The sequence below is a fragment of the Chlorocebus sabaeus genome, chromosome 20 (assembly GCF_047675955.1).
Source record: "Chlorocebus sabaeus isolate Y175 chromosome 20, mChlSab1.0.hap1, whole genome shotgun sequence".
Lineage (NCBI taxonomy): Eukaryota > Metazoa > Chordata > Mammalia > Primates > Cercopithecidae > Chlorocebus > Chlorocebus sabaeus.
The window spans coordinates 51,494,239-51,509,426 of NC_132923.1; the positions used below are offsets into that span (position 1 = coordinate 51,494,239).

The following is a 15,188-nucleotide window of genomic DNA, read 5'->3' on the forward strand; positions in this document are numbered from 1 at the left end:
CTCACAACGCTGGAGGCTAGCAGTCTGAGATCAAGGTATTGGAAGGGTTGGTTTCTTCTGAGGCCTCTGCCTGGCTTGCAGATGGCCACCTGTGTCTTCACATGTCCTTTCATCTATGTCTCTCTATCCTAGTCTGCTCTTCTTATAAGGACACCAGTTATAATGGATTAGGGCCCATCCTAATGACCTCATTTTAACCTGATTATCTCTCTAAATACCCTATCTCTAAAGGCAGTCACATTCTTAAGTCCTGGGAGTTTTCAACATATGAATCTCGAGGAGACACATAGCCCATAACACTTGCCCTCTTCATTTTAGCACTGTGCTAGCTGTCTTCCTGTTCCTTGAACACGTTAAGCTTGTTCCTACCTTAGGGCCTTTGCACTGGCTCTTGTTGGAACATTCTTTCTATGGGTAACAGAGTTGGTCCTTTTGGTCACTCAGATATCAGCACAAATGACACACTTTCAGAAAGGCTGTTCCTGACCTTCCAAACTACAGTAACTACCCTAACCATTTTATATCACATCTCCGGAATTAAATAACTGCATAGCACTTACCACTAATATTTTTAATGTTTATTATTTATTGCCTATCTCTCCATATCCTCACCAGAATATACACAGGGCTCTTTTCTCTTCACTGATGTATTCTCGGAACCTAGAATAGTGCCAAGTATATTGAAAATGTTGAGTAAATGTTTGTTGAATGACTAAGCAAATGAATAGAATTATTGGAGATGAGTGGCGGTTAGTGATTATTGGGACAAATAGGCCAATGGTAGTTTTCTCACCTGCAGGTTTTTAGAAATAAAGATGAATCTGCCCACCCTTGAAATGTCACAAGAGTTGTTTAAAAGAGGTCACACAGGTTGTATGGCTCTTTCCGTGGCTATGCCTTGTCTAAACAAGGTGGATTTTTTTGCCTTATACTTGTTTATAACATTTCCAGAAATTCTGTCTGACTTACAAAGTTGTTCAGCTGTTCATTCAGTAAACATACACAGAGAGTCAACTAGGGGCCAGAACTTGTTGATAGAATGCCCCCAGCCTGGGCGGCATAAGGAGACCCCATCTCTACAAAAAAATAAAATAAAATAAATAACCATTGGGTACACACCTGTAGTCTCAGCTACTCAGGAGGCTGAGGTGGGAGGATTGCTTAACCAAGGAGGTTGAGGGAGGACAGAGTGAGACCCTGTCTCAAAAAAAAAAAAAAAAAAAAAAAAAAAAATCCCCTGGGAGGCTTGGGGGCACACAGAAGGAATCTCTGACGACCCAGCCAGGACCTACATTTGGGCTGGGAGCAGGGATATGCTGGAAGGCTTTTAGGGAAATGCCTACAATGTATTAATTGTATACTGAACATACAAAATATTTCCCATACATTAATCTGTTTGTGTCTGGCAGCATGCAACTCCTCTGAATTCACAGAAAATTATGGACACTTCGAGTACTATTTCTGGTGCTTATTTTGGATGATGTGCATAGCAAATTTTTATGCTTCTCAACATTCAGGAAAATTAGTTTAAAATTTTATAAACTTGTCAGTTCCCTGGTTTTTAGCCTACTAAATTTTGCAGGTCTTTTGGCAGCTGACACTTATTTTCATTTGGTATTTGGTGATAAATCATATTTTTATTTGCCCCCTGCAGACAGAATGTCAGTGGCTTTTAAGTACTCAATACATGTATTGTGTCATTATCGTCAACAAGGAATTGGACAGCTTGAATTAGTACATTATATATCAAGAGAGCTGACAAGACCAGCAGAGCTCCTGCCTTGTTTTCCATTTAGAAAGCTAAATGTCACTTCCAGCCTTCTTCCGGGAAACTGTCTTGTAGTGACATCTTTATGGAGGGACCTTTGAACCTCTGGAACTTTCTCAATGTATCCTCTCCAGATAATGAAAGGGATCTTTCCCAGTTTTGTCCAGAGTGCTTTTTATTTCTCCTGGCTCCATGGGTTTGCCTTTCACATTTCTGTCTAATCTTCCTAGATGCTATATGCCCTTTGGATCTGAGCACTGGTTCAGAGATGAAGAGTGTTGAAACATTAATTCCAGCTCTGATATACAGAGCCGCAACAATTGTGCTTTATAAACTAACATAATCCTGGGATGCTTTTAGCTTGACAATCTACTGTCTTCTATAGGTAGGATGGTCTTAGTGTTGTAAGTGGTTATAAATGGCATGGTGCATTCCTATAAAAAGAAAAAATCCTCCATTAATAGTTATTTCTATATCAGAATTTAATGAGTTTTGTAAAGTGGCCTGTTATTACTGACTCTTTGGATACTACTTGTCAATTTTGTTGTATACATAAATGAGTTACTTTTAGCTGCAGCTAACAGAAAATTCAAATTGGTTAATAAAATGAAAAATCTCATATATTAAGAACTCCAGGGCTCTAGGGTTGGATTTAGCAGCTCAAAATGTCATCAAAGACTCAAATTGTTTCCCTGTCTCTGCCCTGCGATATTTGGTGATGGATGAGTTCTCACCAGTTCCAGGTACAACATCTATACAGAACAATGTCCAAGGGAAGAAGAGGAATTATGTTGCTTTCAATGGCTCCAGGTTCCTTTCAACAGACACCCCCTCAGTGGCCAATATTGGGTCACTTGCACTAGTCCCTGGCATAAGAGACAGAACTGCCATGACTGATTTAGACTGCGAGGTACCTTAAGGAATATGGTGATAATTAAATGACATAATCCATGCAAAATCACTTAGCACAATGCTTGGCACTTAGAAAGAGCTTAATAAATTGTACTTATTATTAATGATAGTAAGTGTTATGAGTGGTTAAGAGGTTAGTTCCTCAGACCTTGTTGATACTGATTGTGTGTTGAGGAGATAAAGATAACAGGGATCACCTGGGGAAGCCCATCTGCTCAAATCCTCAGAGCGCATAGCAGGACCCTACTCATAGGAAGGGAATGGGATAGGTTACTAGAACAGGACTCCAGGGAAAAGAACCAAAGCAGCACCCAGGTATATGGTCAGGAGTAGGACAAAGCAGAAAGAATGATTTGACCCTGTGTCTCAGAGCATCGGCCTGGAGCTTGTTAGATCCTTCTCTCTCAGGTTAAGATCGATCATGGGAATAAATGAGTTATTTTTAGATGCAGCTAACAGAAAACTCAACTCAGATTGGCTAGGGAAATGAAAAATCTCATATATCAAGAACTGTAGGGCTCTAGGATTGGGTTTAACAGCTCAGTCCAACTTACGGAATGAAGCTAAAGTTGATGAAATCTACTATACTGCATGTGAATATAAATAAGAAAATACGCAGAGGTTGGTAAATAAGCAGAGCCTGACATCTGTCTTACAGGAAAAGCATTGTAGATTCTCTGTGTCATATAATTATCTCATTACTGGCAAGTAATTAGCAGCCTTAGAGAAACTGTGTGATGGGTTCCTCCAAAAAAATAAAATATAAGTATCATAAGTTAGTGTTGAGTTGACACTCACACTCTTTGTTTCCTACAGCAGTGGAATCTTCTGTTTGCCTCTGAGGACTCCCATCTTTCTGAAGTTTTTTAAATCCACTTTTGGGTTTGCCCTATCTTGTCTGCATTCATATATCCAACCTCTTGCCTCTGATTGGATTTGTTAAACACCAGAATACTTTAATCATGAGTAACCATCTGGGGTATTTTCAGTAAATTCTATGGAAGGGAAATAGGATTACAGTTAGAGTAACATTTATAAATGCCAAAATTTTTTCTGGGGCTGCAACTCTTAGAAGTCTAGAGCTGGAAGTGACCTCATTTTTAAGCTTTGTTCCCTCCGTTTACCAATATGGAAACCAAAATGCTAAATATCCTGGTTAATTTTTTGCAGTTTCCACTAGAAATAAACCCATATGTTTGGAAATCCAAGAAATGAATGGGAAAAAATGAAATGGATATGTAACAGTTTGTGGGAAATGTTTCAAGAGATCTTATTCATGTAAAAGTTATTATAACAAAAAGTTCAATAAGAGGGAAAATGAGCTGAGTGGTTATAAAACCTTAACACGTGTTGACCATTTGATAAAATCATGAGTTCTCTGAATAATCACAAGGTTAATATTTATTTGACTTTGATAACTTTTAAAGATTGTCATGATTAAATAATTTCCAGTTCTGTTGACCACTTTTGTAGGACTAAGGCTCCCATTTGATTTGTTGGTTGTTTGTTTTTACCAGCTATCAGCCGAGAATTGCTCTCAGTTCCCAGAGGCCACCCTGTAGGCCCTCTTCAGGCAATTCACAACATGGATGTTTACATTCTTCAAAACAGAAGATCAGAACATCTCTCTGACTTCTTTGTCTCTAACCTTTAAACCCATTTTTAAGGGTTCTCCTTAGGTCAAGCCCACCCAGGGTAATCTCCCTTTGATTAACTCAAGTCATCTGAGTGGATACTTTACACCTGCAAAATTTCTTTACTTGTGCTATGTAAAGTAACCAATCACAGAAATGATATCTTCATCATATTTTCAGGTCCTACTCACACTCAAAGGGGGAGAGATTTATACAGGACATGTACATCAGAGGGCAGCAATCATGGGCACCATTTTAGAATTCCACCTACCACACTTCCTAGTGTGGTAGAAACCCTTCTCATCTCTCTAAATTCATTGCATTTGTTTGGAGTGTATATAATGTCTTGGTTTGGAGTGTGTCTGCATATCCATATGCTTTGGTAACCTCACTATTTAAAATACACTGTTTACTATCTATAGATTTTTATACAAATAACTCCTCCTCATACTCTGATGAGAAAGTAGTGGCTCCCAAAATTTATTAGCCTTAGTTTGTGTATGCTTAGAAAGGTAAAATTTAGACTCTTTAGAAACCAAATGCAAGTTCAAACTGCTGCAATTTGTAGCCTCTATCCTTCCATTTCTCCAGAATGTCTGAGTCCACATTTTTGTTCAATAAATAAATAATAGTGAACATAATCTGTTTTGGAGAGAACAGTAGCTCCTCACAGTCATTCAATTTCATTGTAGATACCTAAATTTTTTTGTTAGTAACAATATTGTGTAGGAAAGAATAACACAAACTTCAGAGCAAAGCTAGTTGAAATCTCAGCTCTCTGCTTACTTGCTATGAGACTTTGATCAAATTTACTTACTCTGCCCCAGTTTTCTCATCTGTAAAACAAATAATTCTTGTACTTGCTTCATCAGGTTGTAAAAGTTAAATAAGGTTAATATGAGTTCATAGCAGAGTGCCTGGCACATAGGAAGACTATACAAATGTTTGCTGTTATCATTGCTAACTGAATTTCTCCTGAGAACTTTGTCCTAAAATTAGAATATAGAAGAGGATTCCAATATGTTTTTATTTAGAAATTTTTAAGACTGGATCATTGAGTATATTAAACATCTGTTCGATCCTTTTTTGTTGGTAGTTTTGGCTAGTTTTAGTAGTCGACCCATACAGCCAGGAGTGGTGGCTCATGCCTATAATCCCAGCACTTTGGGAGGCTGAAACAGGCGGAACACCTAAGGTCAGGAGTTTGAGACCGGCCTGGCCAACATGGCGAAACCCCATCTCTACTAAAAATACAAAATTAGCTGGATGTGGAGGCACAAGCCTGTAATCCAAGCTATTTGGGAGGCTGAGGCAGGAGAATCACTTGAACCTGGGAGGTGAAGGTTGCAGTGAGCTGAGATCGTGCCATTGCACTCCAGCCTGGGCAAAAAGAGTGAAACTCTGTCTCAAAAAAAGAAAAGAAAAGAAAGTAATCAACACATATGGAAAAATTTAGGAACGAACCACTGACCAAACCTAAGGCATCTCCAAATCGAAGGGTAGTAATGAATATGCAGGTTTTTCTTGGTGAAACAGGTTGGTGTGGTTTATATATTCTGTTCATATTACTTAGTGTTCTTAATCATTCTATAACTTAACATCCTAAGGCCCTCATATACAGAAATTGCATTTATCTCTGATATGAAGAGATCATGGAATACAAAGTCACCTTGGCACAGGATCTTATAATACCCAGTGGACTTAAATGTACAGAATTGGAAGGCAGAAGGCATGGGCTCCAATTCTGATGTGGGCTGCACTCTATGGTAAGACCTCAGCAGAATCATAATCATACAGTGAAGTGAAAATGAGGATGGGCTCCGGAGGCTTGACTCGGCAAGTCAGTTAACCTCCCTTAGCCTCAGTTTAATCAGATATAAAATGGGTATACTAATATCTACCCTTTCTACTTTTTTGGAGTTATTGTGAGCATCACAACAAATATTCCATTTTATTGTCACTATATATTCAGAAGGTGTATCTGTCCCACTAGATTCATTTCACTGTGGCTTAAAAAAAAGAGTTGTAGCCTGATTTGGAAAAAAAAAAAAAAAGTTGCCATCCACCAAATGTTTATTGAACCGAGATGTTATTCACATGAAAAAATATATGTGAAAGTGTGATACAACATTAAGCAATGTCATAAAATCAGCCAAGTGTACTAGCAAGTGGCCACAGTGACCAAAGATGTGCTGATTAACAAAGAAGATTAAAGTAGCATAAAGAAATAAAGTGTGGCCTTTTGAATATGACCTTGGACAATATAGTAACTCTGATGCATCAGCAAGCTCCAAGCCATCTGTGCCTTGATGTGCCAAGACAACAGCTTCTTGAGCAGCTTCCTCAGCATTATCTACATGTCACACTCAACATTAAAAGGCAAAACAAAATCAGCAAAAAATTGGGAAATGAAACTATCTCACTACCAACAAAGCTATGTTGCTGCTGTTTAACTCTCTGGAGCCAGACAAGTGTAGGGATAGGATGATTCTATAATTTTAAAGCTCCTGTAATGTGATGAGTTACAAAGAAACCAGGAAAACTTAAGCAGGCATTGAAAACATAGTGGTGATAGTGGTGATAGCACAGCTTCCAGCACATGGCAGAACTGTGAGTGACTGAGACATGTCAACCACAAACAGGCCAACTTTGAGGGCCACGTTTATTTGATAGTATCTGGCAGCAGAAACAGCTGAAGGAAAGCAGCTTGGCTAACAGATTGGTGCATATTCTTTAAGAAGCCACAGCTCAGAACTGTTCACCAGGCCCCACAAATACATTCACAACATTTAGAACAAAGATGTGAAACATTCAAAAGGGGCATTATTGAAAATAAACAGCAAAAGTCAATTTTGAAAAGGGTCACCTGGATATTGCCCTGAATATTGCCCTGAAATAAACAGTATTAAACTAACAGTGCTATAACAAGTTATGAATATAGCTTCCTAGTAAAACTATATAAGGCTTTATTTTTGTTTTGTTTTATATTAGGGAGAGTTTTGGGGTTTTGGAGAGTTTTTTTAGTATTTTAGGTTTGAGGGAGATTTTGCAAGAACAAAAGGAAAACTGAACTTAAAAGATGTTTTATTTAATACAGAAAATTGTATTTTTTATGTTTTACTTGTTTTCAAAAGGTAGCCAAAATCCAAACAAAGGACTGAGTTAATTTGGGGCAAAACAATAATATCATCAACTACTAGTTTTGAGCACAATATGCCAGGCGCTGAGCTAGGTGTTTTACATGTATTATCTTCTTTGTTACTCACATCATCCCTGTTAGAGAGAAAGCACTATTCCCGTTTGCAAGTCAAGAAACAGACTCAGAGAGGTGAATTTATCCAAGTCACATTGCTAATAAGTGATAAGGACCTTATTCTAATCCCTGGTTCTTGTCACTCACCATGAGGGTCTAAAGGGAGTGAAAAGAGAAGACAGGATGATGATGAAAACACGATAGGATGGAAATGAGAGCCATAAAAGAAGGAAAGAAGAGCGTAGGAAAGGGAAAGGTAAGGAAGGAGACCAGGCATCGAGAAAGAGAAAGAATTCTTTAGACTGATTGGGCCCTTTCAGAATGGTGATATTCTCAGTGACCATGATCATTCCATATCATTTTAGCTGACGCTCTTTTGAGTCCTGTGGAACATCTTACCAGACAGGCCCACTTCCCACCTTATGTAGTATTTTCCGAGGGCTATTTCAAAGCAGAGGTTACACAAGAAATTTGTCACATGTCTTGACAGTTTCCAGGAGCTGGAAGGAAATCAGAATTGGATTATTTAAATTTAAATTTAAATGTATCCTCAATGTATGTGCTCTAACTGTATACTGGCTTTGCAAAAAAAAAAAAAAAAAAAAAAAATCTGTAATTTTAATTCACAGGAAAGCAGATGGGATCTGTCACGGAGGGATAAAACACAAGAAACGTGTCCAAATGTAAGAACAACAGCTTTTTTCTTGTGCACCAATTTTACAGTACAAGTATCTGTCACTGTGTATACACAAGCTGTTATTCATAAAAGAAATATTTATTCAGCAAATACTGTGTGACTTTTATGTACTTAATGACCAAAAGGAGCCTAAAAAGTTGATACTGTAATGAATAAATACCCACTTTAAAGATGAGAAAACCGAGGCTCAGAATATTAAACAACCAGAGGACACTGGCTAATAAGTAGCAGAACTGGAAGCAGCAGAGGTGATCTGAAGCGTCTGTGGCCAGAGAAGAAATCTATGCTGTGATAAATAGTAGGAGGAGAAAAATGGGGCAAAAAATGCGAGGATAACATTATTTTATCACACACCGGGGCCTATCATGGGGAGTGGGAGGGGAGAGGGATTGCACTGGGAGTTATACCTGATGTAAATGACGAGTTGATGGGTGCTGACGAGTTGATGGGTGCAGCACACCAACATGGCACAAGTACACCTATGTAACAAACCTGCACGTTATGCACATGTACCCTAGAACTCAAAGTATAATAATAAAAAAATTAAAAAAATAAAAAAAAATAAAAAAAGATGAAATCAAAGTGCATGTAGCATGAAAAGGGAGGGAAGAAAGGTCTTGTAAATTTTTTGAGTAAAGAATGAAAATTACTGTATATACTTTATACCCTAAGGCTTAAATTAAGTAAGATTGTTTTTCTAATTTGCCCTTTTTATTTCTAATTTTGTGGGCTAAAATGACCCATTCAACTCAGCCGTTGGAATTAATCCTGTTTGTCCTGATGGTTTCTCTGAGTAATGCTAAGTTCCACACTGCAGGGTTAGTGTCTCAATGAAAGGTGGGTGTGTTATTTGGTCATTTTTTTTCCTCTTGGAAGTTAATTAAGTCAACATTAACCATGGCCATGTAACCACAGAATGGGCAGTTTCTTGAAGGCCCATGGTTTGGATCTTTTCCTGCAAAAACTCCCACTTCTATAGTTATATTTAGTGTTCTAACTGCCTGAATAGCTGGCTTGCTGTGGACCCATGTGTCAAGCCTGTTTGCAGCTGAATTTGTCTGCTTCAACGGAACCTCAGTGCCAAGAGTGTGTGGTTCCCAATGGACAGCCTGCCGAGTTCAGCCTCTCATTTCTTCCCCAGAGATCTCCCTGGGGTTAGCATTGCCGAATTTATGCCGTATGGCCCTGCAGTTCTCAAAACTGTTTACTTGATGTTTACAATCTTTTAAAAACTTGTCCATGTGCTTAACTCTGAAAGTAATGTAGTATCATCAACATGTGTGGTATGGACCTATCCTGATGACTGTTTGTATAGATGTGATTGAATTTTTTTAAGTACTGCCCATGCACAAAAGCTAGTTTTTTTTTTGTTTTTTTTTAAATGTGAGTGCAGCTGTTTTAATTTAACAAAAAAAGAAAAGGAAAGAAAACCACAAACATTTTATCCTCTAAAACTTTAATTTTCAAAGACATAGGACATTTAAAGAGATGTAATATTTCTGAAACTGGTATATATCCCTACTTCTGTTCTCCTCTAACTTTTAAGAATTGAATACCGTTCCTCAGTTGAGATGTTGCATAGTTACATACAAACTTTTCAAACCAAAATTTATGTTACTGCTCAACTTCTTGTAATCTTTGAAATGTTAAGTTATAGTAGAAGCAGTAGCATTAGTAATAGAAACAAAAAGTAACTGTACATCTGTTCTCATGATCCCTCCCTAAGCTCAGTGAATTTTCCATGGACAAAGACAGCAGAGATGTCAAAAGGAAACAGTTGTGTTTTCCTGGGTTCACAGTAGCCCAACATGTCATGGTAAATATTGTGTTTGCTCCTTATTTTATGCTGTAGCAACAGTTCCACTTCCTATTACATAGGAAAACCTATTCTGCTGTTAAAAAAAAGGTCACTGAATGTATTTACTACAACATTAAGACCATTTTGTCCATGGAAATATTTTTTATTGTTCTGAGTCACTCCGGTTTGTGGAATTTTTACATGAGTTCCAGGACAAGGATGAGATGATATATTTATTTTACTTTGTATCCTCTTTAAATGTTTTTTGAATGCATGAATGTCAGGCTTGTTGTCAAAGTATTTCCATATTTTTATTACTTTAGAAGTAGCTCTGCTCTATTTTTGTCTCTTAAACTCTTCACTGACAATTCACACTGTGTACTCGGCATGCTGTATTTTGGCAGAACTACCTGCTTTGCCCAGTGTGATGTGATCTCTTGTTCCCTTAGCCCCTATTCAAGTCATCTCAATATATGTCTTTACTATCCTAAAGGTTTTGCAGACCTTTGAAAATACTGAAATTGTTTTGTTGAGCTGCTGGAGGGACTTGAATTAAATTGTGAACTTCAATTTGTTATGTTTCACATTTATTTCTTATATTAAAGTCAGCCTCAATAGAAGTGGTCCTTAATTCAACCCAGAATATCTCTGTGCTTTAGACATGCCCTGGAATCATAGAAATTCCTGAAATTTATTTGCAAATATTTATTGATTTGATTGTAGTTGTTGAACTTGTTAGTCACCTCTAGGGAACTAGGTTTTAAAAGATGGGTTATCATATTAACTGTTTGAATATAACTAACACAGTTTCGATTTACAGAGAAGCAATGGATGTTTTGACATTTTAGAAAATATTTGAATAGGAAACAATGATTGTCCTATGGATTGAGATTTCAAGGTACGAGTTATTGATATTCCTTCCATGTATTATACTGTGTGTGTACGATTCTGACTAAATGACTTACATAAGATTTAAAATGGAATCTTGCATTTTCTGGCAAGGGTAGGAGAATTAGGTGCTTTGCCTCCCACTTTCCTTGACTCATGTGCCCTAACTAGTCAGCCTCCAATAGTGTGCTAACTGGTCAGACCACAACAGTCTCCTAACTAGTCAGCCTCCAACAAATGCCCTAACTAGTCAGCCTCCAACAGTGCCCTAACTGGTTAGCCTCCAATAGTGTGCTAACTGGTCAGACTCCAGCAATATCCTAACTAGTCAGCCTCTAACAAATGCCCTAACTTGTCAACCTCCAACAGTGGCCAAACTGGTCAGCCTCCAATGGTGCATTAACTGGTTGTACTCCAACAGTGTCTTAACTAGTCAGCCTCCAACAGTATTGTAACTACTCAGCCTTTCTACAGAAAAAAAAAATGACACTATATTGAGTCAATCTTACACTAGAAGGGAACAAAATAAGCAATTTCTAAGATCATGACTGGTCATACACTATATATTCACAAGGATGGATGTATATGAGTGTGGATGTGTGTGGGTGTGTGCACATGAGCATGATTTAGTATTCAGATGTTTTGGATGGTTTTTTCTTGTTAGGAAATTATAGTATATTAATCTGAATCATTTTATTTTCAACAGGTTGACATGATGAAAGAAGCATTAGAAAAACTTCAGCTCAATATAGTAGAGATGAAAGATGAAAATGCAACTTTAGATGGTGGAGATGTTTTATTCACAGGTATAGTTGTATTTATTTTTTCTATCCAAGCATATTTTTAATACTTGGCTTGTATTTACGTATTTTATTATAGTTTTTTGTGTGTGTTTTTTGTTTTTGTTTTTGAGACAGAGTCTTGCTGTCACCTAGGCTGCAGTGCAGTGGTGCCATCTTGGCTTGCTGCAACCTCTGCCTCCCGGGTTCAAGTGATTCTCCTGCCTCAGCCTCCTGAGTAGTTGGGATTACAGGTGTGTGCCACCATGCCCATCTAATTTTTGTATTTCAGTAGAGATGGGATTTTACCGTGTTGGCCAGGCTGGTCTCAAACTCCTGACCTCAGGTGATCCGCCCACCTCCACCTCCCAAAATACTAGGATTACTGGCATGAGCCACCATGCCTGGCCTATTATAGTAGTTTTAATTACCAAAGTAATAGATGCTAAATGGAGGGAAATTGGAAAATACAGAAAAACACAATAAGAAAAAAAGACCTTCTATTCAAATATAATCACTTTAGTATTTAGTATATATGTCTTTTTAGTACTTCGTATGTATACATTTGCATATTTTTACAAGAACATTATTGGTATATACATCACCACTGTGTATCTTGCTTCTACTTTATTCTTCTTCAACATGAATTTATAAGTTTTCCATTGTGTTACTGTATATCTGGTTTGTATTTAAAAGATTCTTAATTCAAGATTAGTGTCATTTACAATTTTCTTTCCAGATGGCAAGGTGGATTTAAATAATTTCTATGCAGATTGACTTGGCTTAATGCCAGATGAATAATAGCAGAACTCAACAAAATATGAACAGCTAATATTATTATTGATCTAACTGGAATCAGTTTTTACAATGTGTAATGTGGCTACTAAAGAAATAGTAATTTTAGCATTTAACCTTTTCAACTCATTTATCATATAATTAGTGTTGTATAAAATCATGTGTAAAATCCAGGTCCTCAAATTCATTCTGGTTATACTGATGAGCAAGATAATCAATAGTAATTTTAATTTATAGTGAGAGTTTATTTTCCCAGACATGTCAGAGAATACATTTCACCAGTGTAGCCCTGACAGCAAAGGGTGGTCCTCAGGGACTTAGGAATATAGCCCCAAGTGACCCACTGAAAGCATGAAGCTACTTGGAAGTCTAATATTTTGGTTGATGTGAATTTTATATTGAATCTCATATATACATATAGCCAAGATATAGCCATTTTTGTTTTAATATCAAAATAATGTTTTGCATTTCTTACCTTTGGACATAATTAATATTCCTGAAGAAGGAGTGTTTATCCTGTGACATTTAAGTAGTTCTTTGCTAAGTGTCACATACTGTAGCTATGGGTGAGGCCACCACGTTGCCAGCTCTGGGGGCGCCATTCTTGTTAGGGATTATATGAATAGTATGCCCTGGAGTTGTGTACTGCACCTGTGCTGCCACTGTCACATGCAGTGGTCCATCTCTGGGGTTTGGTTGCATGCCCGTTGAACCCTGAGAACACAGAACAAGGAGTCAAGAAGGCCTACGCTGCATTCTTAGCTCTGGGTGTGTCAAGCAGACTCAGGCATTCTTTGAATCTGCCTAGTAAGTTCCCCTTAGAATATTCTTTGTGTCTCCCATTGATGGCACTTTCATTCTTTTTGACAGTACAGAACAACAGCCTGTTTCTCTAACAAAATAGGCTTTTGTGAAAAGTTAGATGTGTAAATCACACTTCCTTACAATATAACTCTTTTTTATCAGAACATAGCCATGCAATGAATAACTTATTGTAAGCAGGTACTGTTAACATTTGAAATATGGCTTAACCAAGCTATGTTCACAGCCATTTAGTTATTTTAGCAGCTGAGCCAAAAAGACGCCCTAAAATCTCCTCAGTGTGAAAGTGCAGCTTACATTAGGAATCTCTTCTTTTGGTCAAAGGTCTTTCCCTAGCATCTCAAGCCTAGTAGTTCTGACCTATCTTCAAAGCAGGTACTAAGCATTTAGGCTTGCCTTTGATACTACCTGTAGACTTTTATTTGTTGTATTCAATACTTAAGTTAATGTGTTAATAGTTACTTTGTTCAAAACTGAGATGATGTCGGGATATCTACCTCCTTGGCACCCCATTCACACCTAATGTGTGGTCCTGCCTTCTATTTTCTACTTCTCACTTTCCTTCATCTCTTTTATTTTATTGTGGTTAAACATACATAACATTTGCCATTTTAACCATTATTAAGTGTACAATTCAAGTGGCGTTAATTACATTCATAATGTTGTGCAACCATTACCACTCAATTTTTGGATTAGGAAGAGTTAGATAAGAAATAAGGTCTGTAACATTTTCTATGTGCTCTGTGTCCTCTTTCCTCTGTAATTCAAAGCCTCATTAATAATTAATCAGGAAATGGACAGAAGGAAAGCTGCTTTCCAAATCCTATTCCTGCTGGGAAATCTGTCAGTCAAGCAAGCAGCTACTGGCAAAAATTGTTTCAATCCCATTTCTCTTAAAAAGACAGCTACTTACTTCTACTTTTATTTATTTTTGCGAAATACAGAATACATTAAAAAAGTGTTATAAAATGTTTATGTATAAAGATCAATAATAAAATAAACACCTGGGTGTCCACCTCCTGACTTAAGAAATAGAGCATTGCCAGGACCATAGACGCCCCTGTGGGGTCCCCAGTGACAACCAGCCTCTCCCCCAGCCTCAAGTAACCACTGTCTTGAATTTTGTGCAAATTATTGCTTTGTTGTTCTTTGAGTTTTGCCTCCATGCATGTATTCCTAAAGTGTATGCTGTTTTAGTTTTGTCTTGTAGTTTTATAAAGCTACAAGATACCTTTATTAGAGTCACATTATATGAACTCTTAGGTGATTTTTCTACTTTTGATCTAAGTTGATGTGTGCCGCTATAGTTCATTTTCAATGTTGTGTAGTTCCCTGTGATAAGAATACACCATAATGTATGATTAATTTTACTGTTGATGTGTTTTTGGATGTTTTCCAGTTTTTGTCGATTATCTTCAGTGTTTCTATGTACATTCTTGTGTGTCTCCTGGGAACATATACAAGAGTTTCTCTAAAGTAAACACCTGGAAATAAATTTCAGGTGATAGAGTAAACTGTTTTTTGCATCACTGAAATGATTATATGATTTTCTTCTTGAATCTGTTGATGTGGTTAATTTCATTAATTCATTTTCTGATATTTGACCAGTCTTGCAACCCCAGCATTAAATCAAATTTGATCATGATTTATTCTCTTTTTAACACAGTGTTAAATTTAGTTTGATAAACATTTTGTTATGACTATTGTTTTGTGGCCTATAATTTATATTTCTTGTTATCCTTGTCTGGTTTTGGTAAAAGAGTTATGTTAGCCTCAGAGAACGTATTAGGGAATATTTCCTCTTTTTCTGTTCTCTGGAATCAGTACTATTTGAATTATGTA

The 15,188-nt window shown here is 37.1% G+C and overlaps 1 protein-coding gene across 13 annotated transcripts in view; it reads left to right on the forward strand.

Moving 5' to 3' along the window:
- DDAH1 (dimethylarginine dimethylaminohydrolase 1) overlaps positions 1 to 15,188 on the forward strand; it is a 243,397-nt gene that overhangs the window by 192,420 nt on the left and 35,789 nt on the right. For 11 of the 13 annotated variants that reach the window (XM_007978094.3, XM_073007148.1, XM_073007151.1 and 8 more), the window contains one exon: positions 11,657 to 11,756. In XM_007978094.3, the coding sequence (XP_007976285.1) occupies positions 11,657 to 11,756 (100 nt within the window). Of the gene's footprint in view, positions 1 to 8,196; positions 8,251 to 10,882; positions 10,961 to 11,656; positions 11,757 to 15,188 lie in introns of all 13 variants that reach the window. The other 2 variants (XM_073007149.1, XM_073007150.1) reach the window with 2 other exon arrangements.